General features: G+C 45.4%; 1 protein-coding gene across 1 annotated transcript in view; it reads left to right on the top strand.

The window, feature by feature from the left end:
- Nucleotides 1-251: 251 nt before the first annotated feature.
- ZDHHC2 (zDHHC palmitoyltransferase 2) overlaps nucleotides 252-14,646 on the top strand; it is a 176,685-nt gene continuing 162,290 nt past the window's right edge. The window contains exon 1 of the mRNA XM_077477410.1: nucleotides 252-514. Coding sequence (XP_077333536.1) covers nucleotides 388-514 — 127 coding nt within the window. The 5' untranslated portion in view covers nucleotides 252-387. The remainder of the gene's footprint in view (nucleotides 515-14,646) is intronic.

The raw sequence follows: 14,646 nt of genomic DNA, 5'->3' as shown, positions 1-14,646 counted from the left end.
TCTAAGTAGGAAGGGGGAGGGGGGGTGTACACTTATTCCTGATCCCTATGAAGGATTTATAGGGATGGATGTGTTCTATCATACAATACAACATTATACTGACCATCTCCCCCACATAGAGAGTGTAGGAATGTGAGCATGTTGGAAGTTAGCCCTGATCACAGAGGTGGCACTGTCATTGGACAGGTGAGGGGTAGCAGTGCCCGCCTGGCACACAGAGCTGTCATTGTGTGCACTGCCTGCTGCAGCCTGGTGTATGGGCGGGGCGAGGGGCGGAGTCCCGGGTGTACAGACACAAACACATCGCTCCTTCCCCGATCACCGGGGATATCACTGCGGACAGCTTTGCCCCCCTCCTCCCATGAAGAGGCCCCGGCCGGCCGGATCATGGCGCCCTCAGGCCCGAGCAGTGTGAAGAGGAGGTGCCGGAGGTGTCTGTATTGGATCCCGGTCTTCTTCATCACCATCATCGTCTGCTGGTCCTACTACGCCTATGTCATCCAGCTGTGTATAGGTGAGTCCATGGGGGAGGGGACACACCGGACACCATCAACTCCGGCCTCTCATGTACCGATCGGGCACAGAAGAGCGGTCTGGGGCTGGGATCGTACCGTGTATGGGGGGCGATCAGATCCACTCACTTAGATCACACATCTCTATACTGTACTATCTATAGGAGAAACATCACACAGGTACAAATATTATTCCTGGATGGAGGCAAATCATTGCAGGACAACTCAACACCTCAGCCAGGCTAATATGTACAAGTGCTGTCACCTGTACTACACCATGATCGGCTGTCATCTGTACTACACCATGATCGGCTGTCACCTGTACTACACCATGATCGGCTGTCATCTGTACACCATGATCGGCTGTCACCTGTACTACACCATGACCTGCTGTCACCTGTACTTCACCATGATCGTCTGTCATCTGTACACCATGATCGGCTGTCATCTTTACACCATGATCGGCTGTCATCTGTACACCATGATCGGCTGTCATCTGTACACCATGATCGCCTGTCATCTGTACACCATGATCGCCTGTCATCTGTACACCATGATTGTCTGTGATCTGTACACCATGATTGGTGCTGTCATCTGTACACCATGATCGCCTGTCATCTGTACACCATGATCGTCTGTCATCTGTACACCATGATCGGTGCTGTCATCTGTACACCATGATCGGTGCTGTCATCTGTACACCATGATCGGTGCTGTCATCTGTACACCATGATAGCCTGTCATCTGTACACCATGATTGTCTGTGATCTGTACACCATGATTGGTGCTGTCATCTGTAAACCATGATCGTCTGTCATCTGTACACCATGATCGTCTGTCATCTGTACACCATGATCGGTGCTGTCATCTGTACACCATGATCGTCTGTCATCTGTACACCATGATCGTCTGTCATCTGTACACCATGATCGCCTGTCATCTGTACACCATGATCGCCTGTCATCTGTACACCATGATCGTCTGTCATCTGTACACCATGATCGCCTGTCATCTATACACCATGATCGTCACTGTCATCTGTACACCATGATCGCCTGTCATCTATACACCATGATCGTCACTGTCATCTGTACACCATGATCGGCACTGTCATCTGTACACCATGATCGTCTGTCATCTGTACACCATGATCGTCTGTCATCTGTACACCATGATCGCCTGTCATCTGTACACCATGATCGCCTGTCATCTGTACACCATGATCGTCTGTCATCTGTACACCATGATCGCCTGTCATCTATACACCATGATCGTCACTGTCATCTGTACACCATGATCGCCTGTCATCTATACACCATGATCGTCACTGTCATCTGTACACCATGATCGGCACTGTCATCTGTACACCATGATCGGCTGTCATCTGTACACCATGATCGCCTGTCATCTATACACCATGATCGTCACTGTCATCTGTACACCATGATCGCCTGTCATCTATACACCATGATCGGCACTGTCATCTGTACACCATGATCGGCACTGTCATCTGTACACCATGATCGTCACTGTCATCTGTACACCATGATCGGCACTGTCATCTGTACACCATGATCGGCTGTCATCTGTATATCATCTGTCATCTGTACACCATGATCGACTGTCACCTGTGTACTGTGATCGCCTGTGATCTGTATATCATCTGTCACTTGTGTACCCTGATAAGCTGTCACTTTGTATTGTGATCAGCTATCACCTGTGTACCATGATCGGCTGTCATCCGTACACCATGATCGGCTGTCATCTGTATATCATCTGTCACCTGTGTACCGTGATCAGCTGTCACCTGTGTACTGTGATTGGCTGTCACCTGTGTACTGTGATCGGCTGTGATCTGTATATCATCTGTCACCTGTGTACCCTGATCAGCTGTCTCTTTGTACTGTGATCAGCTATCACCTGTGTACCATGATCGGCTGTCATCTGTACACCATGATCGGCTGTCATCTGTATATCATCTGTCACCTGTGTACCATGATCAGCTGTCACCTATGTACCGTGATCGGCTGTCAACTGTACACCATGATCGGCTGTCATCTGTATATCATCTGTCACCTGTGTCCCGTGATCAGCTGTCACCTTTGTACCATGATCAGCTGTCACCTGTACACCATGATCATTTGTCACCTGTACACCATGATCAGCTGTCACCCTTAAATCATGATCAGTTATCACCTGTGTATCATGATCAGCTGTCACCTGTACACCATGATTACTCTCGTAATCAGTTATCACCTGTGCATCATGATTAGCTGGTACCTGTCTATCACAATCAGCTGTCACCTGTACACCATGATTAGCTGTCACCTGTACACCATGATCAGTTATCACCTGTGTATCATGATCAGCTGTCACCTGTACACCATGATCAGTTATCACCTGTGTATCATGGTCAGCTGTCACCTGTCTATCATGTTATCTGCCCCCCCCCCCAGCTGAATGTGGACATTTCTATATACTGTCTTCCCTGGTCTGTGTAGCATGTATGTTGTGTCCCATGTTTAGAGTACTATTATGAATATAATAATACGTAATTACTAATAGGAAACAACATGTTGCTGTGTGAGCAGTGGGCACTGTGAGACATTGGTGCTGCCGGGGTGGCAGTCTGTAGTAGAAGATAAATGAAGAAATCATTAGGGAAGTACATTCAGTATATGAAGCCTTTTAGTGTCTGGATTTCATACTATATAGTAATTGTATCCAAACATTTCATTGTGAAGAGCGGAAGAAATGTACATCCTGCAGGATCCATTCATCCCGGCACCTCGCAGTGTGCTCTGTTATAGTGTCTTGTATTAGAAGGGACGTATTGGCAGTATGGGAATGAGGAATGTACATTCCCTAATGTCTGGAAACTATCCATGTGTTTTATAGGAAGCCATTGGATATTGTATTCTGAATAGGTGTGGTGTACTCATCTATATAGTAGGAAGGAGCATTAAAGAAAATGATACAGTGTGATCATTTCCTAGAGATGTATCCTGTCAGAGCCTCCATGTACTGTACACATATAGTTCTACTTGGACATATCATTGTCCTGAATTTGGAAAGCAGAACATGCACGAGATGTTTGTATTACAAATTATGTGATTGTAAACCTCCAAAATGAAAAATAAACAAAGCACATTCCTCTATAGTGTATACTTTCCCCAATCCAAAGTGTGATTTCGCTGTGATTCTTCTTCCCTCTGCTATCTGTATGAGTCACTTCTAATAGGATAGATACTGTATGTGATCACCAGACAATGCTGAAAGATGGCACCGTCCGCACACAGCAGGTGATTGATAGCCTCACCTGTCCCTGTTTCTTTATGACAGGGGGCTCCAAACTTTCTAAACATAGGGTCAGTTTTCTCTCCTTCAGACTTAAGGGGGGGCTGGACCCTGGTCACTGGGAGTAGAAAATGTCAATTTTTGGTGTCAGTGGGAGGAATAGCATCCCATAGTTGGTGTCAGAGGGAAGAATTGTATGCCATTGTTGGTGTCTTTGAAAGGAATTGTACCCAATCATTAGTGTCAATGAGCCCCATTGTTGCTGTCATTGGGAGGAATTTTGCGCCTTCATTGGTGTCAGTTGGGGGGAATTATGCCCAACTGTTGGTATCAGTGGATGAAAATATTGCCCCAAGGGCCAGATCAAAGCAAAGAAAGGGTCTGATCTGGCCACCAGGCCCTATGAGACTGTAGGGGGTGGGTCCATTCCTTTCACTCAGGTCTCAGATTACACTGGCCTCTCCTTACTATGCTGAGCTGTGTGTGACATCGGATCTCTGCTCCCTGCATTCTGGGGTTGAGAAATAACCTTTGATCTGTGTACATTGAATGGCTTTAGAGAAGACTGCAGATAAACAGGTACTTGCCCCAATCCAAAGCACTGAGTGTGATTTCTGTGTTCTCTCTTCCCTCTGCTATCTGTATGAGTCACTTCTGATAGGATAGATATGTGGTCACTAGACAATGCTGGTAGATGGCACCACCCTCACACAGCAGGTGATTGACAGCTTCTGCTGTCCTTGTTTCTCTATGACAAGGGACTCAAAACTTTATAAACATAGGGTCAGTTTACTCTCCTTCAGACTTGGGGGGGGGGGGGGGGCTGGGCTTTGGCCACTGGGAGAAGAAAAGGTCCTGAATTCAATGGGAGTAAACAATGCCCCATCTTTGGTGTCAGTGGGAGGAATAGCATTAAATTGTTGGTGTCAACGGGAGGAATTGTACCCCATTGTTGGTGTCAATGGAAGGAATTGTGCCCCATCATTGGTGTCAATGGGCCCCATTGTTGCTGTCATTGAGAGAAATTGTGCCCCTTCATTGGGGTCAGTTGGGGGAATTATGCCCCATTGTTCGTATCAGTGGGTAAAAAAAAAAAAGCAAGCAAGCAACAGATCGGATCTGGCCCTCAGGGTGCAGTTTGGATGCCACAGCCCTAGGAGACTGTGTAGAGGGGGGTTGTGTTTATTCCCACCACTCAGGTCTCAGTTTACACTCAGCTCTCCACACTATGCTGTGCTGTGTGTGAGATCAGGTCCCTGCTCCCTGCCTTCTGGGGTTAAGAAATAGCCTTTGATCTGTGTACTTTGGATGGCTTTAAAAAAAGAGAAGACTACAGATAAACAGGTACAACATGTAGGAGGATTTGTTTAGTCTCTGTGCATCACCTGAGGACAGTCACGTCACTGAGTATATGTGAGGGTTTACAATCACTTTACGTGAATTTGTGTTGGGGTGTCAGGTATAAAAAAAATGCTGGAAGCTTCAGGGCTCATTTATACTGTTGTATTTTAATATAACGCAGTAAGACGTATTTGTACAACTTCCCTATAATCTCAGAACTGCAGAGCAGTGCATTTTGAAAAATACAATATGTCTGTTTTTTTGTTTACTGCATTTTATTGCACAGCATTAAAATAAATAGGCAGTATGGGCAATATGGTGGCAACCCTGCAGATCATTGCCACCAGGAAGGGCAAGAAATGGCACTGCACTGAATGACACAGGAATGAGGTCTGCCTTCCTGTGCCATTCAGATGTGGACCGGCCTCAGTGTGCTTATAAATCTATTTTTTTCCTCTTTAAATTGTTATTTTTGTTTCAAAAGCCATAGCAATAGTTTGATGAACTGCAGTCCGTAAACAAGAACAGTAAAAAAATTGTCCATTGGCACGGGTCTGTGAAAACTCCAACTTTTTGGGCATTTTTCAACCATATAGATAGACAAAAAATTGACACATGTAACCAGCAGAAGGCTATGTTCACACGTTTACGTTGCAGGAATGCACAGCACTCCCATGCGTCTTGCTAAAACATGCAGGATTGTGGGTCACAACACATAGTAACAAACACTTCTTTTTTTCTTGTGCCTAGGGCAACCTATTGAAATTAAGGAGCTGCCTTAAATGCAATACATGGAAACAATAAAATTGTCAACACTCTATACATGGAACCTTTTTTTAAAAAAAAATCTTTTAAATTTTCTTTTTATTGTAAGCCCAGACATTTTTTTTTGTATTTGATAGAGTAAGGAAGGGTTAAAACTACCACCGGGTTATTTATTTTCTACCTGTCAACAATAAATGGCAACCTCCCCAATTCATAAATATCTTGTAGTGCTTGTTTACACGTGTGGCTGTTATTTGTGCTTCTGTGAAAAGTGATCTGTGGTGGATCGCTTTTCAGCGGGCATTTAACAGATGGAGAGGTGATATATCAGCAGTTTGAAACCTCAAAATGCTGACCTACCATGCCACAACCATGTGTATTGCTCGCTGTAGCAAGGCGATGTGCTGTGGCCCCATTCACTTGAAATTTTGGAGGTATATGGCTGGCATGCTGTCTGTTTCTTATTACTGAGTTATAACTTGGTGTCAAAATAAGCTGAGCACCCCAGAATTGGGCTTATGGGTATAGTGTCGGCAGGGCTGGTGCAAGGATTTTTGACACCCTTGGCAAAACCTAATTTTGCCACCCCCCCCCCGGCTCCACCCCTGACTCCACTCCCTCACCAGCGCCCATCAATGCAGCCTCACCAGCGCCCATCAATGCAGCCTCACCAGCGCTCATCAAATGCAGCTTACCAGCACCCATCAAATGCAGCCTACCAGCCCCCATCAATGCAGCCTCACCAGCGCCCATCAAATGCAGCCTCACCAGCACCCATCAAATGCAGCCTACCAGCGCCCATCAATGTAGCCTCACCAGCGCCCATCAAATGCAGCCTACCAGCCCCCATCAATGCAGCCTACCAGCGCCCATCAATGTAGCCTCACCAGCGCCCATCAAATGCAGCCTACCAGTGCCCATCAATGCAGCCTGCCAGCACTCACCAATGCAAGCTCACCAGCGCCCATCAATGCAGCCTCACCAGCGCCCATCAATGCAGCCTCACCAGCGCCCATCAATGCAGCCTCACCAGCACCCATTAAATGCAGCCTACCAGCGCCCATCAATGCAGCCTCACCAGCGCCCATCAAATGCAGCCTCCAGCACCCGTCAATGCAGCCTCACCAGCGCCCATCAATGCAGCCTCACCAGCGCCCATCATTGCAGCCTCACCATCGCTCATCAATGCAGCCACACCAGCGCCCATCAATGAATGTTTGCTTGCTTTCATTCATTTGGGAGGTGGAACACAGACACAGTCCTCTGCCACCACTGTTCCTCTGACACTATGTGCGAACGGAGCGGCCGCTGCCTGCTGATTCTGAAACTCGGTTGCTTGCTGCAGAGAGAAGAAAGTAGGAACACCAGTGTCCGGGTGCCCTAGGCAGCTGCCTAGTTTGCCTAGTGGTAGCATCGGCCCTGAGTGTCGAATATTTTGGATTGTTGGATTGAGTCTAATCCTTATCTGCTCTATCCAAAACTAGAAAAATGTTGCCTTTCCATACACTGAAAATATACAGCAATTGTAGAGTTGTGGAAATTTTCCTTCATGGCTTGTAATTCTTTAATCACTTGTTGCCCAAGCCAATTCTGACACTTCTCATATACAGCACATGTAAAAATCTGCATTTTTAAAATTAGATAAATATGTAGAACCCCCAAATGTTTTTAATTTCCGAAAGCAAAAAAAAAATGTTGGTTGGTGCAATTGTTTATGTCACACAATATTTGAACAGCGGTATCTTAAACACAAATTTTCAGGAAAAAATATATATATTACAATATATTACATGATATTTGGTAAAATATAAAAGACGATGTTACCAGTGTTAATTTTAGTCTTAGGACTAAAATGGCATTTTAGTTTTAGTCCCATTTTAGTCTTCTGCAATTGTTTTAGTTTTAGTCGTATTTAGTCGACTAAATCTCCAGTACATTTTAGTCAACTAAAATGGCCTACGTTTTAGTCGACTAAAATCTCCAGTACATTTCAGTAATTGCAATTTAGTTGTAGTCCTAGTCTTTTGACTAAAATGGCATTTTAGTTTTAGTCTCATTTTAGTCTTTTGACTAAAATGGCATTTTAGTTTTAGTCTCATTTTAGTCATCTTAATTGGTTGTCGTATTTTAGTCGACTAAAATAGTATTCATTTAGTCGACCAAAATGTTTTAGTCAACTAAATTAACACTGGATGTTGCACCAAGTAAATCTATACCTAACATGCCACACTTTAAAATTGAGCATGTCCAAGAAATGCCGACAAACTACCATACCTTAAAATCTACATTGGCACAGCTTTTACGGGTTACCAGTTTAGAGTTAAACAGGAGGTCTGGTGTTAGAATTATTGCTTTCAGTCTGCTGTTCGTGGCAATACGTCACATGTGAGGTGCAAGCACTGTTTACACATGTGTGCAGGACTTACGTATGCATTCACATTTGCACAAGGGCACTTTAAATTTCGTATCTTATTTTGTTATCATTTAATTTTATTTGCACTATCTATTTTTTAAATAACTCTCAAAAATGTTTTTATCAACTTTATTGCTATCATAAGGGATGAGCAACATCCATAGTGATAGCATGGGCAGTGACAGGTACTCTTTACTGAGACATGTGACGTCTGTTAGACCCCAGATCTCTCCTCTGCCCTCAAAGGCATTTTCTGAACAAACTGAGATAGATTTGATCAGGTGCTTACAAGCTTGCAAACAACAAACTTAACCCGGAAGTGACAAATTCCTAGTTGCTTCCAGTCTCTTACACCATAGAGATGATTGGTGAATGGAAGTTCCTTCTTCATCTCTATGGTAAGCTGACTCAACCACCCACATCAGTCCTAGGCTTCTTTGTGGAACAGAAGGGCACAGGAAAGACAGTGGGTGAGGTGAGGGACCTCCTGTAAAAGTGATCGGGTGGTTGTATAGCCGCTTGATCACTTTTACAATAAAGAGCAGTGCTGGCTCTAAAAAAAATGGAACCAGAATGCCAGAAAAAATGGTACCAGAATGCAGCTGCAGGCATCATCCTGATAGAACCACTGAAATCCATCCATCTGCGGGAAGCGATTAAGCTAATGAAATGTGAACTCTAGTTGCTGTGTGTCACTATACTTTGCAGGTCATCATTGAATGTACTTTTTTGTGCTGCGTGTGAATTTTTGCTGTAAATAAGCAGAGATGAGCTGATTTCCTCTGGCCTCCCCCCCCCCAATTACAGACCTTGTTACTCTTTTTCTAAGCCATCAACCTCGATCATTAGCTTTACCATCCGTTATCCCTCACTTTGGAGTTTTGGGCAGAGTAGAGCTGCACAATGTTGTGCTTAGAATAAAGGTCACAATGCTCGCAGCGTAACATCATCTTTCACATTATACAAAAAAAGGGGCTAACTTTACTCTTTTTTTTTAATTATTATTAATAATTGAAGTATATTTTTTCCCCAAAAATTGCGTTTGAAAGACTGCTGCACAAATACAGTGTGACATAAAATATTGCAACATCCACCATTTTATTCTCTAAGGTCTGCTAATATATATATATATATATATATATATATATATATATATATATATACACAGTGCCTTGCGAAAGTATTCGGCCCCCTTGAACTTTTCAACCTTTTGCCACATTTCAGGCTTCAAACATAAAGATATAACATTTTTATTTTTTGTGAAGAATCACCAACAAGTGGGACACAATTGTGAAGTGGAACAAAATCTATTGGGTTTTTGAAACTTTTTTTAACTAATAAAAAAATGAAAAGTGGGGCGTGCAAAATTACTCGGCCCCCTTGTATTAATACTTTGTAGAGCCACCTTTTGCTGCGATTACAACTGCAAGTCGCTTGGGGTATGTCCCAAGCCCATTCTTCCTTGCAAAACAGCTCGAGCTCAGTGAGGTTGGATGGAGAGCATTTGTGAACAGCAGTTTTCAGCTCTTTCCACAGATTCTCGATTGGATTCAGGTCTGGACTTTATCTTGGCCATTCTAACACCTGGATACGTTTATTTGTGAACCATTCCTTTGTAGATTTTGCTGTATGTTTGGGATGATTGTCTTGTTGGAAGATAAATCTCCGTCCCAGTTTCAGGTCTTTTGCAGACTCCAACAGGTTTTCATCCAGAATGGTCCTATATTTGGCTGCATCCATCTTCCCCTCAATTTTAATGATCTTCCCTGTCCCTGCTGAAGAAAAGCAGGCCCAAACCATGGTGGCCTGAATTTATGGGAGGAGCCCGGGGGGTATTTAAACAGCCCGCACGCCTGTGGTCTTTGTCGGTTTCCTGTGCGCAGAACAACGTCACTAGGCCGACTCTTCGAAACTCGTTAGCGTCCGTGAGTTACCGCTTCGTAGTTTTTCGAGGTCCTCGTTACTGTTCGCAAATTTACGTACTAACGCGTCGATTCGGCTGTCGCAGGTAGGGTTTTTTTCGGTTGACTTGTCATTTCATACATTGTAAATGTCTCGTCACTAAACCTCAATATCAAACTTACGAGTCATTCGTAAAACCCTACACACAGCCGCGACGTTTGGCTACTACTTGTTACGTTATCATACCAAACATTTCTTTGTTTTTGTGTACCTCACACCGACGCAAAGACACAGCTTCGTTTGAGCCGGTTCACACAGCGGGCGATGCGAGGCGACACGACTCGCCTCGCCTCGCTCTCGCAAGTCGCCCCCGTTCTGTACAATGGAACCGTTCTGAGAGGAGCGACTCGAGTCGCTCCGACTCAGAAAAAAGGTTCCTGTACTACTTTTGGGCGACCTCGGGGCGACTTGCATTGACTTCTATACAGAAGTCATTTGCAAGTCGCCGCCGAGGCCGCTGCAGGTCACGGCGAGGCAAGTCAGAGTCGCCTCGCCTCGCCTGCAGTGTGAACCGGCCCTTTAGGCGTGTCTCACTGTTTTATGCTCCACAGACTCATCGATGTTTCTCGTGGATTTGATGGGCACTGGTCATTGCCATGTCAAGGCCGAACCATTTCAAACCATGTCGGATCATTTCAAATCATTTCACTCTCACCTACCGCGCTCTGATCCGAATTCAGTCGCATCCGCAATGCACCGATTCGTCCCGGTGCACCCCAGTTGTTTTTTCGGCCTCATTTCAGTACATGCTCCAGAGTCCCATTTGTTGAGTCACCGACTCATGCCTCTGTCATGGTAAATCATTTCACTGTCACGTAACACATTCCGATACGAATCCAGTCGCATCTACGATGCACCAATTCGTCCGGCGTGCCCCAGGTATTTTTCGGCCTCATTTCAGTACATTCTCCAGAGTCCTGTTCGTTGTCAGTCACAGGTTGCGGCGCACCGATTCGTGCCTCTGTCATGGGAAATCATTTCACTGTCACGTATCACGTTCCGATACAAATCCAGTCACATCTACGATGCACCAATTCGTTCCGGCGTGCCCCAGGTATTTTTCGGCCTCATTTCAGTACTCCAGAGTCCCGTTCGTGGTCAGTCACAATCGCGGCACGACCGATTCGGGCCTCTGTCACTCATTTTACTGTCACTCACCGTGCTCCGATTCGAATCTAGTCGCATCCGTGATGCACCGATTCGTTCCGATGTGCCCCAGTTGTTTACGGCCTCATTTCAGTACATGCTCCAGAGTCAGGATTCATTGTCGGTTGCAGGTTTTGGTTCTCTGATTTATGTCTCTGTCATGGGAAATCATTTCACTGTCACGTATCACGCTCCGATACGAATCCAGTCGCATCGTGCGCTAATTCGTCTCGGCGCGCCCCAGGTATTTCAGCCACATTTTAGTACATGCTCCAGAGCATGCACGGTTAACGGTCAGTTGCAACAGCGGCATGATCGATTCGTGCCTCTGTCATGGCAATCAAAATAATCTCACCGCCACGTACCACGCTCCATTTCGAATCCAGTTGCATACGTGATGCACCGATTCGTTACGGTGTGCCCCAGTGCTTTAACCTCATTTCAGTGCATGCTCCAGAGTCCGGTTCATCATCAGTCGCAGTCGAGGCACGACTGACGTATGCCTCTGTCATAACAGATATTTCATCAATTTGACTGTCATATACCGTGTCCGATTCGAATCGGTCGCATCCGAGATGCACCGATTCGTTCCGGTGTGCTCCAGTTGTTTTGTTCCCAATTGGCTCGGTCGCATTTCGTTACATGCTCCACAGTTCAATTCGTCACTTATCGTCTGAAACGTCGTTTATCCCAGTCAGCCTATGTCACGGCAAACATTTCACTCATTCACTTCACACACTTGTCACTTGAGTCTAATCCACTCATACCAACAATACATTGGTTCACACCCGTCATTTCAGCATTACAGGTATCGTTCGCATGTTGCCTGTCATTCCTCCAAGTCCGACACTCACTATAGATCGATCCTTCATGCTTCGAATTTCAGCCAAGGGTCTCGATTCGTTCGTTAAAAACCTTCGCCTCACTGCTACTCCCCCTGATAGTCGCACAACCCAATGCATCTTGGTTTCCTTTCATACACCTTACGACCGGTTCCTATCAGGTTTCGTTACATATAGTTACAAAGATTTGTCTCAGTTTCATTTTCATACACGCTACAACCCGTTCAATTCCAGTCGCCTCAGCGGCAAATCGATTCGTACCGGGTTCATTTCGTACTCTCCACGGTCTGATCTATATTAGATTAAATTCATACACTCTAAAACTGGTTCTTATCAGATTAATTTCATGCGATCGACTCATATAGGATTCGTTTCATTCTTACGACCGATTCATATCGGAATCATTCCATACACATCCAAGAAACAACTTCTTGCAAATCGCTGCTAGCACGCACCCAAGCATACACTCCCTGCAATCATTGCAAACACATTTCCAGGCACAGACTTCTTGCAATCGTTGCAAGCATGCATTTAAGCATAGACTTCTTGCAATCGTTGCAAGCACGCATTCAAGCATGGACGTCTTGCAGTTGTTGCAAGTACGCATTCAAGCATTGACTTCTTGCAATCATTGCAAACACGCATCCAAGCGTAGACTTCTTGCAATCGTTGCAAGCATGCATCCAAGCATAGACTTCTTGCAATCGTTGCAAGCACGCATTCAAGCATAGACCTCTTGCAATCATTGCAAGCGCGCATTCGAGCATAGACTTCTTGCAATCGTTGCAAGCAGATGTCCAGGCACAAACCTATTGCAATCATTGCTAGCAGGCAGTTCTGGCTAGCTCAATAGATTGCTTTAGGAAAAAGCCTGGATACTTTCCTAAATGTACATAATATAACGGGGTACTTATATTGATAGGTAAAGTTGATCCAGGGAAAAATCCGATTGCCTCTCGAGGGATCAGGAAGGAATTTTTTCCCCTGCTGTAGCGAATTGGACTATGCTCTGCTGGGGTTTTTTGCCTTCCTCTGGATCAGCTGTGGGTGTAGAATTGGGTATGTTGGGTTGTGCGATACTTTATTTATTTGATTTGTGGTTGGACTGGATGGACTTCTGTCTTTTTCGACCTGGCTACCCATGTATCCTACCATAACTCCTTGCAATCGTTGCAAGCACGCATCCTGGCATAACTCCTTACAATCGTTGCAGGCACGCATCCTGGCATAACTTCTTGCAATCGTTGCAGGCACGCATCCTGGCATAACTCCTTACAATCATGGCAAGCACGCATCCTGGTGTAACTCATTGAAATCGTTGCAGGCACGCATCCTAGCATAACATCTTGCAATCGTTGCAGGCACGCATCCTAGCATAACATCTTGCAATCGTTGCAAGCACGCATCTTGGCATAACATCTTGCAATCGTTGCAAGCACGCATCCAAACACATGTTCAAGCACAACTCCTGCAGTCTTCGCAAGCACATGCGGTAACACGAATTTCTCACAGTCACTACGAACACATCTCCAGTGACAAACTCCCGTGCAATTGTCGCAAGCACACGTTTAAACACAACTATTGCAATCATGCCAAGGCTCGCGACTTAGCATAACTTCTTGCAATCATTCTTTTGCAAGCACAATCTCAGTGGCACACAAACTAGCTACACGTCATTTTCAGCAGCACTTAATTGGCCACTTGTCTCCTGTGGCTTTTTCTTACAAGCCACTCACTGTTTCCTGTCTGTCATCTCTCCCTTAGGACAGTTGAGTTCAACTTCCATCCTGCACCAGGATCGTGTTGACACACGCAACTGGCTTCTTTTTGTAACACGGTCAGGCTATACCTAGCCAGCGTTCAGCATTTCTTATCCTTACAGGACCCGGAGAGCCATCTGTCTTTGCAGCCCATACAGTAAGATCCCCACTACGAGGCATCCAGAGGCATCAGCCCATAGCCAATGGCAAATGCTCGCCCATCACAACTGCCATCTTTAGGGACATATAAAATCCTCGCACATTCCCCAGTCTAGTCATCCAAGCGGCCATCTGCCTAGCCAATTTATCGTTAGTAGCACTGGCAGCCAGGTTCTATACAGACACCACCTGACGAATGCTCAAATCTGCAATACGGGCCATTCCCCAGGGTCCATCTTTATGTCACGCCTCCTGGTCTTCCTCTCACGGACACAGGACCCCTCTCAGATCCTTAATTTAGATGCCGTGGCAATAGCAGACCTATCAATGTCGGAAGGTTCCTTACTGCATGGATTGGTATAGCGATGTTTATACCATCTACGATGCCCCTGTCACCCCTGGTAGTGACAGATGCCGCAGCCTCCACAGGCTTCGCTGCAATTTTTGGC

This window comes from Lithobates pipiens, unplaced genomic scaffold, assembly GCF_037356315.1.
Source record: "Lithobates pipiens isolate NorthernLeopardFrog02 unplaced genomic scaffold, aLitPip1_a1.2 Scaffold_13, whole genome shotgun sequence".
Lineage (NCBI taxonomy): Eukaryota > Metazoa > Chordata > Amphibia > Anura > Ranidae > Lithobates > Lithobates pipiens.
This window is presented reverse-complemented; position numbering and strand designations above follow the sequence as displayed.